Source organism: Grampus griseus (genome assembly GCF_964374135.1).
Source record: "Grampus griseus genome assembly, chromosome: 15".
Lineage (NCBI taxonomy): Eukaryota > Metazoa > Chordata > Mammalia > Artiodactyla > Delphinidae > Grampus > Grampus griseus.
The window spans coordinates 58,757,350-58,775,877 of record NC_139009.1 but is presented as its reverse complement, the minus strand read 5'-3'; the positions used below and the strand labels follow the sequence as shown (position 1 = coordinate 58,775,877).

The window sequence follows — 18,528 nt, the reverse complement described above, 5'->3', positions numbered from 1 at the left end:
GCAGAACCCTGCTGTAAATCGTATTTCACAAAGCTTTATTCACTCAGCAGATATTACAGTTGGGGGATTAGTTCATAGCCAATGAGAAGGTGGGCCTTCTTAGGCTTTTTTTATTTGTACTTTCCAGTTAGTTAATCAGTGGACTATAGAAGACGTGAAGGGAGAGTCTTTTATCAAGACCATTCTTGGGACTTCCCTGGTGGCGCAGTGGTTAAGAATCTGCCTGCCAATGCAGGGGACAAGGGTTTTGTTGTGGGTTTTTTTGCGGTACGCGGCCTCAGTGTTTTGGCCTCTCCCGTTGCGGAGCACAGGCTCCGGACGCGCAGGCTCAGCGGCCATGGCTCACGGGCCCAGCCGCTCCGCGGCACGTGGGATCCTCACGGACCGGGGCACGAACCCATGTCCCCAGCAAGAGAAGCCACCACAATGAGAAACCTACACGCCGCAACGGAGAGTAGCGCCCGCTCACCGCAACCAGAGAAAGCCCGTGCGCAGCAACGAAGACCCAACGCAGCCATAGGTAAATGAATAAATGAATGAATGAATGAATGAATGGAATCCGCCTGCCAATGCAAGTTCGAGCCCGGGTCCGGGAAGATCCCACATGCCGCGGAGCAACTAAGCCCGTGCACCACCGCTGCTGAGCCCGCGTGCTGCAACTACTGAAGCCCACACGCCTAGAGCCCATGCTCCGCAACGAGAGAAGCCACCGCCATGCGAAGCCCGCGCATCACAACGATGAGTAGCCCCCACTCTCCGCAACTAGAGAAAGCTCGCGTGCAGCAACGAAGACCCAACGCAGCGGAAAAAAAAAAAAAAAAGACCATTCTTTGGGGTCAGGGAGGAAAAGCAAAGCTTTTCCCTACTTCAAAATCACAAGCAGATTTACCTTTCTAAAAAGCATTAAAACTATTAAACTTTAGTTAATAATATGCATGTCGTTCTGATACCTGTAACTTACTTTGAAAGGCATTAAAATATGAAAGGGATTGATAGATGGAGAAAGGGTTGGATAGGTATGTAATAAAGCAAATATAGTAAAATGTTAATTGTAGAATCTAGTGGGTGGGTATATGAAGGTTGTATAATTCAATTTTTTTATATGTTTGAAAATTTTCGTAATATTGGGGGAAATCAAAAACAGATTCGCACTCTTTTTAGCAGACACTGGGTTAGTAGGAACCACATTGCTGATTTTGCTGGGTGGCCTCAGGCAAGTTACTTAACTTTTTGATTTTCATCTGAAGAGCAATTGTTTGGCTCAAATAAGATACTAATATGGCGAGATTCAAATGAAATAATGAATGTGAAATCACTTTGAAAAGCATAAAGTACTCTAAAAATGCAGTGCATTACTATTAGGAAGGATGAGTGTTCAACCAATTATATACCATGGCTCTAGGTGTTCTTGACAACTCCCTGTGTAATGACATTAACACTGTTTTACCTTCTTGCGATTCAAAGTATAAAGCAACTATAACAATTTCTATCAAATATTTCTCAAGTATTCTTGAAAGACTTAGATTCCTTTTCTGGGAGGAAAGAATCATCCTGTCTTTGTATAACTTTAATATTTTTTTCCTGTTTTACTTATAGACTGCCAAGGTCTCCACTTAGGGCAGTGAGAATCTTTGACTGTGGAACATTGGACATGAGCTTTGCCATTGGCTGGTTGAGAAGGAGAAGGCAGAATGTCTGCACTGTTACAACACAGAGCTCAAACTTCAGAAGACTGAGTTAAGCAGTGTCATTTACCATGCACATGATTATGTCTTCGTCTGTCCTATATGATCATCACAAACTAATGAAACACCTTTTAGGTCTTATGAATTCAGCTCACACTTTTTCTGGATGCTCGGGCAACTGATAGAGGTAGGATTGGGCCGGGTTTTGTGGGGAATGGTGGAAGGGAAAGAACTCATCTTTCCCATTCTCCAGTCTTTGCTCAAGTCAAACATCTGTGCATGTAAAGATTAGGTTAACTAGGGAATTCCCTGGTGGTCCAGTGGTTAGGACTCTGCGCTTTCACCGCTGAGGATCCCCGCAAGACACGTGGCGTGGCCAAAAAAAAAAAAAAAAGATGTAGGTTAACTAATCTAGGTTGTTGTATAGAACAGGACTGAATCTAGAAAAATGCTTCAGTTATTACATTAGGACTTAAAAAATAGAGAGAGAGGGCTTCCCTGGTGGTCCAGTGGTTAAGACTCCGTGCTTCCACTGCAGGGGCAGCGCAAGTTCGATCCCTGGTCAGGAAAGTTCCACATGCCATGAGATGTGGCCTCCCCCCAAAAAATTATATATATATATATATATATATATATATATATATATATATATATATGTAGAGAGAGAGAGAGAGCGATGTGAAATGTGAAAGGCAAAGTTTCCTCCACTTTTTTTTTTTTAAACAACTTTATTGGAGTATAATTGCTTTACAATGGTGTGTTAGTTTCTGCTTTTATAACAGAGTGTATCAGCTATACATATACATATATCCCCGTATCTCCTCCCATTTTTATTTTGCTTGAGGGTTTAAGTGGATGTTCTCTTTGAGGGTACAATTTGAGAATAGTGGATAGCTTCTTACATTTTACTTTGTATACTAAATATCATAAGTGATTTTAACTTCATGTGTGTGTGTGCATGTATACTCATGCTGATGGGCTTATTGCCTTTTCTAGGACCTGTGAAAAATGGAACCAAACTCTCTAAGGACAAAGGTCCCAGCTTTCTTATCTGACTTGGGGAAGGCCACATTGAGGGGAATCAGGAAGTGTCCCCGCTGTGGCACATACAATGGAACCCGGGGACTGAGCTGTAAGAACAAGACATGTGGAACCATATTCCGGTATGGCGCACGGAAGCAGCCTAGTGTTGAAGCTGTCAAAATCATAACAGGCTCTGATCTGCAAGTCTACTCGGTGCGGCAAAGAGACCGGGGCCCTGATTACCGATGCTTTGTGGAGCTAGGTGTTTCAGAGACGACCATCCAGACAGTGGATGGGACGCTGATCACTCAGCTGAGCTCTGGACGGTGTTACGTCCCCGCATGCTTGAAAGCTGCCACCCAGGGTGTTGTGGAAAACCAGTGCCAGCACATCAAGCTGGCTGTGAACTGCCAGGCAGAGGCCACCCCTCTGACGCTAAAGAGCTCGGTCCTGAATGCAGTGCAGGCCTCCCCAGAAACCAAGCAAACCATCTGGCAGTTGGCCACGGAACCCACAGGTCCCCTTGTACAGAGGATTACTAAAAACATTTTGGTGGTGAAATGCAAGGCAAGCCAGAAGCATAGTTTGGGGTATTTGCATACATCGTTTGTGCAGAAAATCAGTGCCAAAAGCTTGCCCGAGCGCCGTTTCTTCTGCTCCTGCCAGACTCTGAAATCACAGAAGTCGAATGCCTCCAAGGATGAGGCGGTCCAGAGATGCATTCATTTCTTTGCTTGCATCTGTGCCTTTGCCAGTGACGAGACATTGGCTCAGGAATTCTCAGACTTCCTAAATTTTGATTCCAGCGGTAGGTGGTGTCGTTGACACAGTTACTCTGTTTTTCTAAAATGGCAATGAAAGTGTCCCACTGGTGGCATTTGGAGATTGTCCTAGCAACCTTCAGAAGCAGTTGCTAGATAAATCAAATGAAAAGCATTCCTTCTTTTAATCCCAGTGAGCATACTTGCATAAAGTTTGGTTGGTTGGTTAGTTGAAATTAATGATCAAGAGACTACTTGTGCATTTTCATTGAAACAATGAATCTAGCAAAGTTAGCTTTGCTTTGATTTTTTTACTCCACAGATGCCCCATGTTAGTAAAAACAAAGAAAAAACAAACAAAATCCCTTTTATTTTGTCTTGCTTGCTTGTTTCTTATCTTTGAAGATGGGGAAAACTAGTACCTTGCTCAAAAGATCTTTAAATGTTTCTACATCATCTTATGTTTTTAACATTTTTATCTTGTAGATGCTTTTCGTTTTCATTTCTGAACGATCTTTAGTTGGCAGCAGCTCCCAACTTTTTAGTTTTACATTTCTCTGTAGAGCCTTTTATCGTATTAATGGTCTATGAACAAAAACATATGTTTGGGAGAGTTCTTTAAAGGAACTGATTTTAAAGCAGACAGTCACTCTATAATTTGTTTTGGGGATTTGGATTTTTAGAAATTAATTTTCTCTAGATAGGGACCCATACTTACTCTTGGGTAGTATTAATAATTCAGATATTTTCTTATATTTTAGGTCTAAAGGAGGTTATTGTGCCCCAGCTAGGTTGCCACTCAGAACCAACAGTATCAGCTTGTGAGTCTTCTGCCTCTAAGCCAAAGAAGAGGAAGAAGGAGGAAGTATCTGGTGAGAAGCTGTTTGGTTTGTTTGTTTGGTGGTGTTACCTTTAGAGGTGGTTTTGCTGCGTTTTATGTGTTTCACTGAATCTCAGCAAGTATAAGAAATAATGTTGTTGTTTCCTGAAAAAAGTTTTACTCTCCCTTGATGATTCTTTCTCAAGTGAAGCTAAGAGTCGGTTCTACTGGCCAAGTATAAGATCTGACCAAACTCCACTTTTAGTTTGCTCATCCCTTAATCAATCAGACTAGTCTTACACCTTACTCTGCCTTAGGACAGTGTTATGAAATTTTCATCAATAGATATATTTTTTTAAATTTGTGACAATGGTTAATTATATTTTCCACGATAGTTTAGCAATATAGTTTGTTATCTGCATCTTCAGCAGGTCGCTCCATATATGTATCTTTTTTCTTTTTAAATTCAAATATATCAGTGTCAGTTAAAGACTCATATAAATCAGTATGAAAATGCTGACGTGTCCTAGTCGGTAAGTGTTAAAAGACCTAGGCTCTAGGGACTTCTCTGGTGGTCCAGTGGCTAAGCCTCCACGCTCTCAATGCAGGGGCCCTGAGTTCGATCCCTGGTCAGGGAACTAGATCCCACATGCCTCAACTAAGAATTAGCATGCCACAGCTAAAGATCCCACACGTGGCGACGAAGATCCCACATGCCACAACTAAGACCCAGCGCAACCAAATAAATAAATCTTTTAAAAAATAATTTTTAAAAACGACCTAGGCTGTAAACAAAAGGAAAACATTACCAGTCCGCACCTGAGGACCAAACTCCAAATATACTAGTGAAGAGAGAAATGCAAGCATTTTATAAATGCAGAGTTAAAACAAGATACTTTGGGATACCAAATCAGCAAAGATATTTAAGCGATGAGACCACAGGCAAAGGTAAAATCGGTGTTCTTCAGCATGGCTAGTGTAGTGTAAGTTGCTTTAATCATTTGTAGTATCTGTTAAGAACCTTACAAAATGTTCCTACCCATAGAGGGAGTATTGCTGCAGGTGGGTCAGATGGTCAGGCACAGGCGTTCAGGTGCTGGGAAGCTGGAGAAAGATGGAGAAACGAAGCGACGTGGTTATTTCTGTGTTTTTGAGGGGTAATTCTGGCAGCAATAAAGAGCAGAGATCATGGTTAAATGTTTGATTATGGGTCTTTCCCAGGAAAATTTGAAATTAAAAAAAAATTTTTTTTACCCTCTAACTCAGTAATCCCACTTCTAAATAATCTTTTTTTAAGGAAATAATCCTTTGTACAGGAAAAGCATTTTGTCCAGAGATGCCTATTGTGTAGTTATTTATAATATTGAAAAATTAGAAACAACTAAGGGCCAGCCACTGGGGATAGTTAAATGACCCGTGATAAACCACTTGATAGAATACCAGGCAGCCATGAAAAAGGACTCTGAAGAGTTTGGAGAAATGTTAGCTCACTCGGGTAGCCAGATAGAGTACATAATGCCCAGTTCAATTTGAATTTCAGATAAACAGTGAATAATTTTTTGGTATCAGTACTTCCCATGCAATCTTTGCAACATATTTATACTAAAAAATTATTTGTTTGTTTCAAGTTCAAAAAAATTTTTTTTTGCTAAATCTGACAATCCCAGTATATTTAGAGCTACTTAAAGCACAAAACCAGCAAAATAAACTATTTACAAACAAGAAAATGGACAGTAGTTCACCAGAAAATTAATAGTGATTGTCTGAAAGGTGGGAACAAAGGGTGAAGTTTTTTCTTCCTTTCACTTCTAGTCCCCCCACCAACTTCCTGTAAAGAGTGTGAGACATTTAAAATGTTATGTATAAAGGCTAATGCTAATTCTTTCTAGAATCTGAAGCTAACTTAGAAATTAGCAAAGACTTTTTATATGTTTTAGACTTCAGAAATTAATATTGAATCGATTTATATTCTGCAGACATTTTATTAAACACTATAATGATTTGTGGTTTAGGTGCACAGACGAACAGTTCACTGCTGCCTCAAGATGCAGTGAGCAGTAATCTAAGGAAAAGTGGCCTGAAAAAGCCTGTGGTTGCTTCTTCATTAAAAAGGCAGGGTAAGTTTCTCTTCCCCAGGATAGGCTAAAGAGTTGGAAAATCATCCTGAAGAAGCCCAAAGAGGGGACTTCCCTGGTGGTCCAGTGGTTAAGACTCTGCGCTACCAATGCAAGGGACATGGGTTGGATCCCTGGTCAGATCCCACAGGCTGAGCAGAGTGGCAAAAAAAAAAAAAAAAAATGATGCCCAAAGCAATATAATCAAAAGAAATGCTGCATATTGTCCCCCTAGATAAATACTAGCAGGCACTGAGGCCAAGATCTGTGCTGTCAGTCCCACTGGTCTCAAATCAGTCTCAAAACCAAATTGTCTTTTTTTTTTAAAGATTTACTTATTTTATTTATTTTTGGCTGCATCGGGCCTTAGTTGCGGCACCTGGGATCTTCGTTGAGGTGTGTGGATCTTTCGTGGCAGCGCGCGGGCTCTTCGTTGTGGTGTGCAGGCTTCTCTCTATCTGTGGCGCACAGGCTCCAGGGCGCGTGGGCTCTGTAGTTGTGGCATGTAGGTTCTAGAATGCATGGGCTCTGTAGTTTGCGGCGCACGGGCTCCCTAGTTGACGCTCGCGAAGTCAGTAGTTGTGGCACCTGGTCTTAGTTGCCCCGTGGCATGGGGTATCTTAGTTCCCCAACCAGGGACCAAACCTGCGTCTGCTCCATTGTAAGGTGATTTCTTTACCACTGGACCACCAGGGAAGTCCCCCAATTTTTTAATTTTTTAAAAAAATTTTTTTGGCTGTATTAGGTCTTCGTTGCTGCACACAGGCTTTCCCTAGTTGCGGCGAGCGGGGCTACTCTTCATTTTGGTGCGCGAGCTTCTCATTGCGGTGGCTTCTCTTGTTGCAGAGCACAGGCTCTAGGCGCACGGGCTTCAGGAGTTGTGGTGCACGGGCTTAGCTGCTCCGCGGCATGTGGGCTCTTCCCGGACCCGGGCTGGAACCTGTGTCTCCTGCATTGGCAGGCGGATTCTTAACCACTGCGCCACAAGGGAAGCCCCCCCCCGCCCCAAATTGTCTTTAAATAACAAATGCAACAAAAATTACTGACATATTTTGGCAGCACGTATTTTGTAAAATATTTTCCTTTTGTTGCTGATTACGCATATGCAATTTGGTATAGGGGTTCCAAATTGAAGAAGAAACATATCTTACGATTATACTGATAAATATTTGTTGAGAAAGACAAATATAGTCTGTTCTCCAAAGTTAGTGAACTTTGAAAACACCTAAAAGCAGTAACATTTAAGAGACAGAATGACTTAATTTGAATATAACTTATAAATTTATATATGTCAATTTTCTACTCAGAATAGTTAAGCTTGTATGTTTGGGGGTCGACATTTTCTTAACTTTCATATAATATGGCTGGGTGATTAAAAATTAGACATTATCCCTGCCCTCATACTCTGGTTTTGAAGACAAGACCGATACATAAATAGCAAACAATACAAGACCAAATCTTAATTAATTAATTAAGAACTTACACAGTTCAAGAATAAATGTTTTTGGAAGGTCAGGAAGTAAACAAATCAAAAGTATCTGGTAGGGCTTCCGTGGTGGCGCAGTGGTTGAGAGTCTGCCTGCCGATGCAGAGGACGCGGATTCGTGCCCCGGTTCAGGAGGGTCCCACATGCCGCAGAGCAGCTGGGCCCGTGAGCCATGGCCGCTGAGCCCGTGCGTCCGGAGCCTGTGCTCCTCAGCGGGAGAGGCCACAACAGTGAGAGGCCCGCATACCGCAAAAAAAAAAAAAAGTATCTGGTAGAAGATTTTAAACAAATTTTTATCACTTTGGTGCAAAGAAAAAAGAAAATAGCTTTTAATCCAAATTAGCACTATATGCATTTATTTACAGACAGTTAGAATTGTAACTTAAATGAATAGTAGTTTTGGCATCATTAGCTCTTCGTAAAAAGGGATAGGGCTTCCCTGGTGGCACAGTAGATAAGAATCCACCTGCCAATGCAGGGGACACGGGTTTGAGCCCTGGTCTGGGAAGATCCCACATGCCGCGGAGCAACTAAGCTTATATGCCACAACTATTGAGGCTGCGCTCTAGAGCCTGCGAGCCATAACTACTAAAGCCTGTGCGCCTAGCGCCTGTGCTCCGCAACAAGAGAGGCCCCCGCAATGAGAAGCCCACGCACCACAACAAAGACCCAACGCAGCCAAAAATAAAATAAATAAATTTATTTTTAAAAAAATAATAATAAAAGCGGATATATACTTCAGTCATATGAAAACATTTCAGGAGAAGAAATAGAATAGAATGGTAGGTCATTGGGTATATAGACATATTCATCAGGAATAGGGCCAATTAATGGCTCTAAAACAGCCATTATACAAGGCCATTCTTCAATTTGCAGATTGATGTGAAAGGCTGCAAATTTTTTGTGGTTAATAATCTTAAACCCATTAGTCTCTCAGAGCTTTCTATTCCTTTTTTTTTCTAGTTGGATTCTTTAAAAGAATCCTGCGATATTCCATTTCACTTATTGTATCTACTTTCTTTGAATTTCAGCTTGTTCCTCTTTTATGTATAAACTCCTTAGCTTTTTCAAACTTCAATTAACTGTTAAGTTCTGTAAGAAAAACGTTAATGAAGAGTTTTGTTTTGTTTTTCCCTAGGCTGTAGTCAGCTGTTAGATGAGGCACAAGTGACCTTATCCTTCCAAGACTGGCTGGCCAGTGTCACAGAACGCATCCATCAAACCATGCACTATCAGTTTGATGGTAAGTATTGGTCATCCAACTGGGCTATTGCTGAAAGTCGGAGAAATTAAAGTAATTGCGTTATAGTTCTACTCTGTTTTGATAGAAAAAGTAATTGGGCTTTAGTCTAGAGTGCACTGGGCCGCAAGAGAGTAGAAATCGAAATGAAATAAAGGAATAATCACATAATCAAAATGCAGGAACAGCAAAATGAATTTAGAGGTGGAAGAGAAAAGCCACAGCAAATAATAAGTAAAGGTAGAGAGCCTTGGTCTTGGGGTATGCATGGGTGTGTATTTGGTAAGGGAGATACCAAAGCCTTAGAAGATCATTCTAATCCTCAAACTTAAAGCAAGGGAGGAAATAGTTTAGAAAAAATCTAAGCCTGTGAGACTAAGACAGTCATATAAAATTACACAGACATGCTACGGAAGATTGGAGAACACAAGCTGGATTTGGGTTGATCGTGATAGCCTCATAGAACCTCAGCAGTTTCAGAGGTGGACCATCCACCCAAGCCTTGCCCATTGCCTTAAAAGCATCCCTGATGGGTGGTTTTCCAGGCTTTGTGCAGTGATGAGCAGCTCACTGCTTTTGGAGGCAGCTCATGACATTGTTAGACAGTGAGAACTGTGAGGAAGTTCTTCCTCATACTAAGTGGAAATGTTTGCTGATAATACTTCCTGTTGGTTCTAGTTCTGTGCTCCAGTCACACGGAATAAGTCTGTTCCTGTTTTCAAATAACAGTCCCTGCCCCTGCACACACCCTTTGCTCTGCCTGACAGGCCTTCTGTTTTCCAAGTGATACATCTCAGGTCTTCAAACACTCCTCGTGGCGTATTTACAAACCTCACATCATTTTGATGTTCTTTGCTGAACATGTTGAAGTTTATGAATGTCATTTTAAAAATAAAGCACCCCAAACTGAGTAGCAGCCCAACAGCAGACACTCAGGAGGAGGACGTGAGTTTTGAAGGATTAGATCAGTTGTGGCTTCATGGTGAAGAAAGGGACAAGCATGGAGGTGTTGAAATACATGCTTAGTTTTATTTATATTAATTCAGAATAAATAAAACTTCAGAAGTTACTTTTTAGAAAAACAAAATAAGCTAGGGAAGGTTAAAGAGAAAGTCTATGTTTTTCTTTTCTTTTCAAAATTTATTTATATATTGTTTTAAATAAAATAATAAATACCTACTAACCCACTTCCCAGAACTTAAAATAGAACATTGACAATAATGTAAGCTATCGTCCTTTTTCATCCCATTCCTTGTAACACCCCCTCTCACCATCTCCATTACCACCACCTTTGTCAAAGTCACCATCAGCTCTCTCCTGGACTGTGATCCTGTGTCTTTTACAAGGGCTTTTCAAGATTAATTTACCTAAACCCTAGCATCCCATCAGCTGAGTTGTGGTAAGTTAGCAGTTTTAGAGTTGTAATGATCTCTGCAGATAGCCCATAATATAATTTCAAGATGAAAGATTTTAAAAACCTTTCTGTAGTGACTTCTCTAAACTGCCCCGATATTAATATTTTAGTGGCTTGGGACTTCCCTGGTAGTCCAGTGGTAAAGAATCTGCCTTCCAATGCAGGGGATGCTGGTTCGATCCCTGGTCGGGGAACTAAGAACCCACATGCCGTGAGGCAACTAAGGCCCGAGCCCCTCAACTAGAGAGCCCACACGCTCTGGATCCCAGGCGCCACAACTACAGATCCCACGCTCTCTGGAACCCATGAGCCACAACTAGAGAGAGAAAACCCACACGTCACCACTAGAGAGAAGCCTGCACACCACAATGAAGAGCCCGCGCACCGCAACTAAGACCCGATGCAGTCAAAATTAAATAAATAAAAATTAAAAAAAAAAAATTTAGTGGCTCAAAAGCAGTGACAGTTTTGTCATTGGCATTCTGCATTCAATTAAGTAGGTAAAATCAATTGATAGAATGTAAAACCTTAATATGGAATTCTAGAAAGCCTTTCATTTTCATTTTTCTTGGCTTGATCTTTATTTCAGAAAGGCAGGTGAACTGTCTTTAAGAACTACACCTTCTACACGCAGGTGGAAGTTACATGTTAAGCCATGTGGTTCTGGATGTTTTCCCTCTGTTGGAGCTTGCTTCTTGGGCAGAGTTTTTAAGGAAAACTGAACTCTTTCACCCTCTCCCCTGAACACTCTTTCTGTTGACCTAGTGTCTTGCAACTTTTTAAAAGAGATTTGTTACGTATTTTCAAACAGTTTGCCTGTCTTCACATCAGAGAGGAGACTGATGCTTATTGGATAAAGTGTCCTAACTTTGCAGTCTCTGGCATTGGCAGTCCTGACCATCTGAGAAAATGAATGCAAACAGCAGGTGCCTGGGATAGTGAGCAGCAGTGAATCAAGTTTACCTTCTCATCTCAGCCTCAATGTTCTCATCTCATTTCATGTCCTCTTTAAAGGGAGAAGTCTGTGCTGTGGCAGTGTTTACAAAATTAGGGATTTGAAAAGTTATCTTTGGTAGATGACAAGAGTGTGCTGTATTTGTTATAATTACAAGGGATCAAGAGTAGGGCAGGCGACAGTGCTTGACTCATAAAGGTCAATCAAAACCTTCTTTTTGCCTCTGTATAAAAAAATCTCAGGGCTTCCCTGGTGGCGCAGTGGTTGAGAGTCCGCCTGCCGATGCAGGGGACGCGGGTTCGTGCCCTGGTCCGGGAGGATCCCACATGCCGCAGAGCGGCTGGGCCCGTGAGCCATGGCCGCTGAGCCTGTGCGTCTGGAGCCTGTGCTGCGCAACGGGAGAGGCCACAACAGTGAGAGGCCCGCGTACCGCAAAAAAAAAAAAAAAAAAAGAAATCTCAGTGGTATCTTTAGTTATTACTACCCATCAATTCCATTTCTTCCACCTTCCCCTACACACCAGAAAGCCCACTGAGTTTCTTTAAATGAGCTTCTTCTTATTTCCTATAGGCAAACCAGAGCCACTGGTGTTCCACATTCCTCAGTCCTTTTTTGATGCCCTGCAACAGAGAATATCCATAGGAAGTGCAAAAAAACGGCTTCCCAACTCTACCACAGGTATGGGATTTTTCCTCCAGAATAGCAACAGATGTCTTGACCTTAGAGAATAATGTTTGGAAAAATTGTGTGGAATTTTCATGATTAGGACTTCTAGTTACAGGCTCAGAGCATGAAGCCTTAGCCCATCAGCTCTTAGAATAATGATCACACTCTTCAAAGGCCCCATGCTTATGCGAGTAAGAGTTGATGGAAAGATTCCGAAAGCACAATGTTGGTAAAAGAATCACTGATGAAGCACAATGAAGGTGCCCACCAAGAAGTTGGATATTTTCTAGATATGAACCAATTTCAACAAAAGCATTGCAGTCTCCAGTTGTTGTTTGGGCTGGCTTCTTGGAAGCATATTACAGTATGTGTCAAAAACTAAAACTTGTTTTTCATGATTCCCCATTTATGATGAAGGGAGATTTTATTTTTAGAGTGATTCTCAGGCTTGGAACATTTTATAATTACAGTATTCTGATACTTATTTCTTGGTTTTATATAATATCTTTCTACTAGAGATCTCAAGATACTTATTTGGTAGTATAAAGAAATAAGGGAGAGAAAAGGAGAAGGAAAAGATTGCTCAGGGACAAATAGCCCAAGAGTAACTACAGCTAGAAATCAGAGCTATTTCTTCAGTAAATTGTTATTTGATGATGTAATAGGGACTGAAGTGTTTCTGTTTGTTTGTTTTTTGGCTGAGCCATTCAGCATGCGGGATCTTAGTGTTTGACCAGGGATCGAAGCTGTGCCCCTGCAGTGGAAGCTCAGAGACCTAACCACGGAACCTCCAGGGAATTCCCAGGACTGATGTTTAATTGTGTCTTTTAATAATATAAGCTGTGACTCTCTCTGTTTAGGGCCATAAAAATCTCTGTCTTTACACCTTATCTTATCTATCTGACTTTTGAGACAGAATTTTTTTTTAAATAAATTTATTTATTTATTTATTTATTTTTTGGACTATGTTGGGTCTTCGTTGCTGCACACGGGCTTTCTCTAGTTGTGGCGAGCAGGGCCTGGTGGCTTCTCTTGTTGCCGAGCATGGGCCCTAGGCGCGTGGGCTTCATTAGTTGTGACACGTGGGCTCAATAGTTGTGGCTCACAGGGTCTAGAGCACAGGTTCAGTAGTTGTGGTGCACGGGCTTGGTTGCTCCGCAGCATGTGAGATCTTCCCGGACTAGGGTTCGAACCCGTATCCCCTGCGTTGGCAGGTGGATTCTTAACCACTGTGCCACCAAGGAAGTCCCTTGAGACAGTGTTGATGCTTCCAGGTTAAACTTTAGGCCTGGAATTTCCTAGCAGTCCAGTGGTTAGGACTCCACACTTCCACTGAAGGGGCATGGGTTCGATCCCTGGTCGGGGAACTAAGATCCTGCATGCTGAGTAGTGCAGCCAAAACAAAAACAAAAACAAACCATTTTAGGCCTAATACATTAATTTTAACCCATTGCTTAGATCTTTTTGGGTCCTTCAGTGGAACCCCTTTATAATCTGGGAGGCAGGGCAATAGATTGGCAACCACGTGAGCAGGCTTAAACTCTATGTAGTTATTTTAAGGACTATGATTTGACCTCTGACTTATCTAAAGTTGGAAGAGGCTGTTTTATAATAGAGTCCTCTGTGTGTAGACTTACCAAACAAACAAGTTGCCAAGATGTCAAAAATCAGTAGTATCTCAAAAGAAGCATCAGAGACTTTTTATAGCAGAAATCCTTATCATTTGATTCATCACATTTCTGCCAAAACTCTATCATAGATTTGCTTTTAGAATTCCTTTTTTAGGGAATTCCCTGGCGGTCCATTGGTTAGGACTCAGCACTTTCACTGCCGGGGCTAGGTTCGATCCCTGGTGGGGTAACTAAGATCCCTCAGGCTGCGCGGCACAGCCAAAAAATATATATATTGGGTTGGCCAAAAAGTTCCTTCGTTTTTAAAATAAAAATAAAAGACACATTTTTCATTTTCACCAAGAACTTTATTGAACAACATATTCACCCTTTTGTTCCACTACCTTCTGCCATTTTTCAGGCAACTTCATAATCCCACATCTTCCCAAAACTTTTTATCTTTTTGAGCAAAGAACTGTTCTAGGTGTCTTTTACAGTCTTCCAGGGAATTGAAATTTTTTCCATTAAGAGAATTCTGTAAAGACCGAAATAAATGGAAATCCGAAGGTGCAATGTCTGGTGAATACAGCAGATGAGTCAGAACTTCCCAGCCAAGCTCTAACAGTTTTTGCCTGGTCATCAAAGAAACATGCGGTCCTGTGTTATCCTGATGGAAGATGAAGCGTTTTCTGTTGACTAATTCCAGACACTTTTCACTGAGTGCTGCTTTCAGTTGGTCTAATTGGGAGCAGTACTTGTTGGAATTAATTGTCTGGTTTTCCAGAAGGAGTTCATAATAGAGGACTCCCTTCCAATTCCATCACATACACAACGTCACCTTCTTTGGATGAAGACCGGCCTTTGGTATCGTTGGTAGTGGTTCATTTCACTTGCCCCATGATCTCTTCCATTCCACATTATTGTACACTACCCACTTCTCATCACCCATCACAATTTGTTTTAAAAACAGAACATTTTCATTACGTTTCAGTAGAGAATTGCATGAGGAAACACAGTCAAGAAGGTTGTTTTCACTTAACTTATGTGGAACCCAAACATCAAAGCAATTAACATAACCAAGCTGCTGCAAATGATTTTCAACGCTTCATTTAGATATTTTGAGTATGTCGACTATCTCCCGCGTGGTATAATGTTGATTGTTCTCAATTAATGTCTCGATTTGATCGCTATCAACTTCAACTGGTCTACCCAACTGTGGAGCATCGTCCAGCAAGAGATCTCCAGCACAGAACTCCACAAATCACTCCTGACACATTCAATCAGTCACAGCACCTTCTCCATACACTGCACAAATCTTTTTTTGTGTTTCAGTTGCATGTTTACCTTTCTTGAAATAATAAAGCATAATATAAGGAAAATGTTGCTTTTTTTCTTCCATCTTCAATATTAAAATGGATACACAGAAATTCACCAATTTTGATAAGTTTTTTTTAAATGCAACTGATAGGACAGTTGTCACAATACAATCTAACAAGATTGTTTCAAATGAAGTTAAAGACCACTAAGCAGGGCTTCCCTGGTGGCGCAGTGGTTGAGAGTCCGCCTGCTAATGCAGGGGACGCGGGTTCATGCCCCAGTCCGGGAGGATCCCACGTGCCGCAAAGCGGCTGGGCCCGTGGGCCAGGGCTGCTGAGCCTGCGCGTCCGGAGCCTGTGCTCCGCAAAGGGAGAGGCTGCAGCAGTGAGAGGCCCGTGTACCGCAAAAAAAAGACCACTAAGCAATACTAGAGCCATCTTATGGAAAAAAACGAACAAACCTTTTGGCCAACCCAAAACCTGTGTGTGTGTGTGTGTGTGTGTGTGTGTATAAAATACCTTTTTTAGAGGACTGAGATTCTATAAGGCAGGAATATCACTTCACTGAACTCTCCAGAAACTGGATAACAAATTCAGTGAAAGAGCATGTTATTTTTCGATAGTCTAATTTTACCCCCTTTTTACCTTGAAGCTTTTGTTCGCAAAGATGCTTTGCCACTGGGAACCTTTTCCAAGTATACCTGGCATATCACGAATATCCTGCAAGTTAAACAAATCTTAGATACCCCAGAGGTAAGAGTTTATTTCTACAGTAGTGGGAGGGCAGAGAGGGGAAGAGAGGGAAGCAAGTGCAGGAAGTATGTTTGCACCAGCTCCTTGAGTCATGGACACCAAAGAGAATTCCTTTTTTTCATACTAAGAGATTATTCAGAAATATTCATGGCTTTATTGTTCCAACTCTGATTTTAATAGGTATTCCCTGTAGCTTGAGGATGTATCTTAAATTGGAGTATCCTTTTTTCTTTGCCTTTGGGATCAGAAAACAGGGATGCTCTTTCTTGTAAATTAAATAATGATGCCCTACTAGCCATGGTGAGCCCTAGGTTAACTGGCAAGCAGCTAGAAAGTATATATATAATTTGAGATGATATACTGTTTGTGAAGTCCGTGGGTCCAGCACAATTCAGTGTTCCTCTCCAAACTGCAATTTAGCTCTCACTAGAGAAATGATTCTTAAGTAGTTTGTGTCCTTTCTCACAGGGGCAATATTAGACATTTTTTTCAAGCAGATCCTAAAAATGTGAGGATTTTCCCTTCCTATGATAATGGAATAGTGTGGAAAACTCAGCATCATGTGATTTAATACATTAAGATTAGCTGAATTGCAAGGCACTGTTATGTTCAGAAAAATAAATTGTTTGGTAACTATAGAACTTACATGGGAACTTTAGGAAAGGCCTATGTTCGCACTAAAGACACCTGAGGAACTTCTTTAAATGGAGGATGTCGCAGAAACAGCTTCTAGCCTGAAAAGGGCGGGGTTCAGGGAGGCACTGCAGCAGCCCCAGAGCAAAGTCAAGTCGTGGAGCTTCTGTGTTGCACGTTACTTACCTGTATCACCCCATTCAATCTCACAACCATGCACTGGTATTAACAGTATTTTGCAGACGAGAAACAGGCTATGAGAAGCTCAGCCTGCTGTTTAGTGGCAAAGGCAAAATTCAGTTCAAGCTCTGGCTTAGTCTCAAGGATGGTGGAAGCACACAGGATGTGAGGTCAGCTATAGGTGCTGTTGGTAGGGTTTTTAGGAGAAGATTGCTGCTAGCAGAGCAGTAGGGGAGGGAATAAAACTGATTTTAGAGCAGGTCTGTGCCAGTAGCAGTCAGGTAGCCATGAAGGTATTAGGCATTCAGTTCAGTATGGTTTGGTAAGGGTTCAAATGAAAGTTACAGAGAGAAAAGGAAAGGCAGAACTGTTGAAAAAATTTACTTGAAAATACAAGGGGAAATTTTAGTTAATTTGAGTGTACTTAGAAAAGAATGAATAAAATCTGTTGTCATCCAATGTTCGTCTACTTTGAAAGTTTTTCCTTTCTCACCTTTCTTGGTATTGTCTCCACATGCAGATGCCTTTGGAAATCACCCGGAGTTTTATCCAGAACCGGGATGGGACTTATGAGCTGTTTAAATGCCCTAAAGTAGAAGTAGAGAGCATAGCAGAAACCTATGGCCGTATAGAAAAGCAGCCAGTGCTGCGACCCTTGGAACTAAAAACTTTTCTCAAAGTTGGTAAGTAAATTGGTGGTTTCAACAGCACACCTTCCTTTGAGGGTCACCTGTGTGTATTACGCTGGCCTCAACTTTGGGGCTTGACCTTGAACAAAGAAGACACATTCACACATTTTGTAAAGGCAGTCATGGGATAAGTTGTTTTGTTTCATCTGAGCCAGTACTTTAAAAATAAAATTAGAGGGCTTCCCTGGTGGCACAGTGGTTAAGAATCTGCCTGCCAATGCAGGGGACATGGGTTCAAGCCCTGGCCTGGAAGATGCCACATGCCACAGAGCAGCTAAGCCCATGCGCCACAACTACTGAGCCTGAGCTCTAGAACCCGCAAACCACAACTATTGAGGCCATGTGCCACAACTACTGAAGCCTGCACACCTAGAGCCCGTGCTCCGCAACAAGAGAAGCCACCGCTATGAGAAGCCCATGCACCGCAACGAAGAGTAGCCCCAGCTCGCCGCAACTAGAGGAAGCCCACGCGCAGCAATGAAGAGTAGCCCCCACTCGCCACAACTAGAGGAAGCCCGTGCACAGTAACGAAGACCCAACACAGCCAAAAATAAATAAATTTATTTTTAAAAAAATAAAATTAGAGAAGTAATACCTGTTCATTATACAGAAATCATAGATTTCATTATAGAGCATAAAGGAGGAGAAAAATAAAAACCACCTGTAATCCCACCCACTATAGATGACATCATCATTAAGATTTTGGTGTATACCCTTTCAGACTTTTTTTTCTGTGCATGAAAAGGGTTTCTAGGGGCTTTGCTGGTGGCGCAGTGGTTAAGAATCTGCCTGCCAATGCAAGGGACACGGGATTGAGCCCTGGCCCGGGAAGATCCCACATGCCGCAGAGCAACTGAGCCCGTGCACCACAACTACTGAGCCTGCACTCTAGAGCCCGCAAGCCACAACTGCTGAGCCCACGTGCCACAACTGCTGAAGCCTGCGTGCCTAGAGCCCGTGCTCTGCAACAAGAGAAGCTACTGCAATGAGAAGCCTGCGCACCGCAGCGAAGAGTAGCCCCCACTCACCGCAACTAGAGAAAGCCTATGCACAGCAACAAAGACCCAACACAGCCAAAACTGAAAACAAACAAATAAATAAATTTAAAAAAGAAAAGAAAAGAAAAAGAGTTTCTAAAACATGGGATCATATCTTAGCAGCTTTTTTCACTTAAAAATATATC

General features: G+C 41.8%; 1 protein-coding gene across 1 annotated transcript in view; it reads left to right on the top strand.

Annotated features, from left to right (window-relative positions):
• Positions 1-18,528, top strand: part of LOC309833451 (uncharacterized protein C2orf42 homolog) — a 29,659-nt gene that overhangs the window by 3,302 nt on the left and 7,829 nt on the right. The window contains exons 2-9 of the mRNA XM_082671762.1: positions 1,597-1,872; positions 2,682-3,516; positions 4,231-4,341; positions 6,302-6,406; positions 9,028-9,132; positions 12,069-12,176; positions 15,743-15,843; positions 17,177-17,339. Of these exons, the coding sequence (XP_082527888.1) occupies positions 2,694-3,516; positions 4,231-4,341; positions 6,302-6,406; positions 9,028-9,132; positions 12,069-12,176; positions 15,743-15,843; positions 17,177-17,339 (1,516 nt within the window). The 5' untranslated portion in view covers positions 1,597-1,872; positions 2,682-2,693. The remainder of the gene's footprint in view (positions 1-1,596; positions 1,873-2,681; positions 3,517-4,230; positions 4,342-6,301; positions 6,407-9,027; positions 9,133-12,068; positions 12,177-15,742; positions 15,844-17,176; positions 17,340-18,528) is intronic.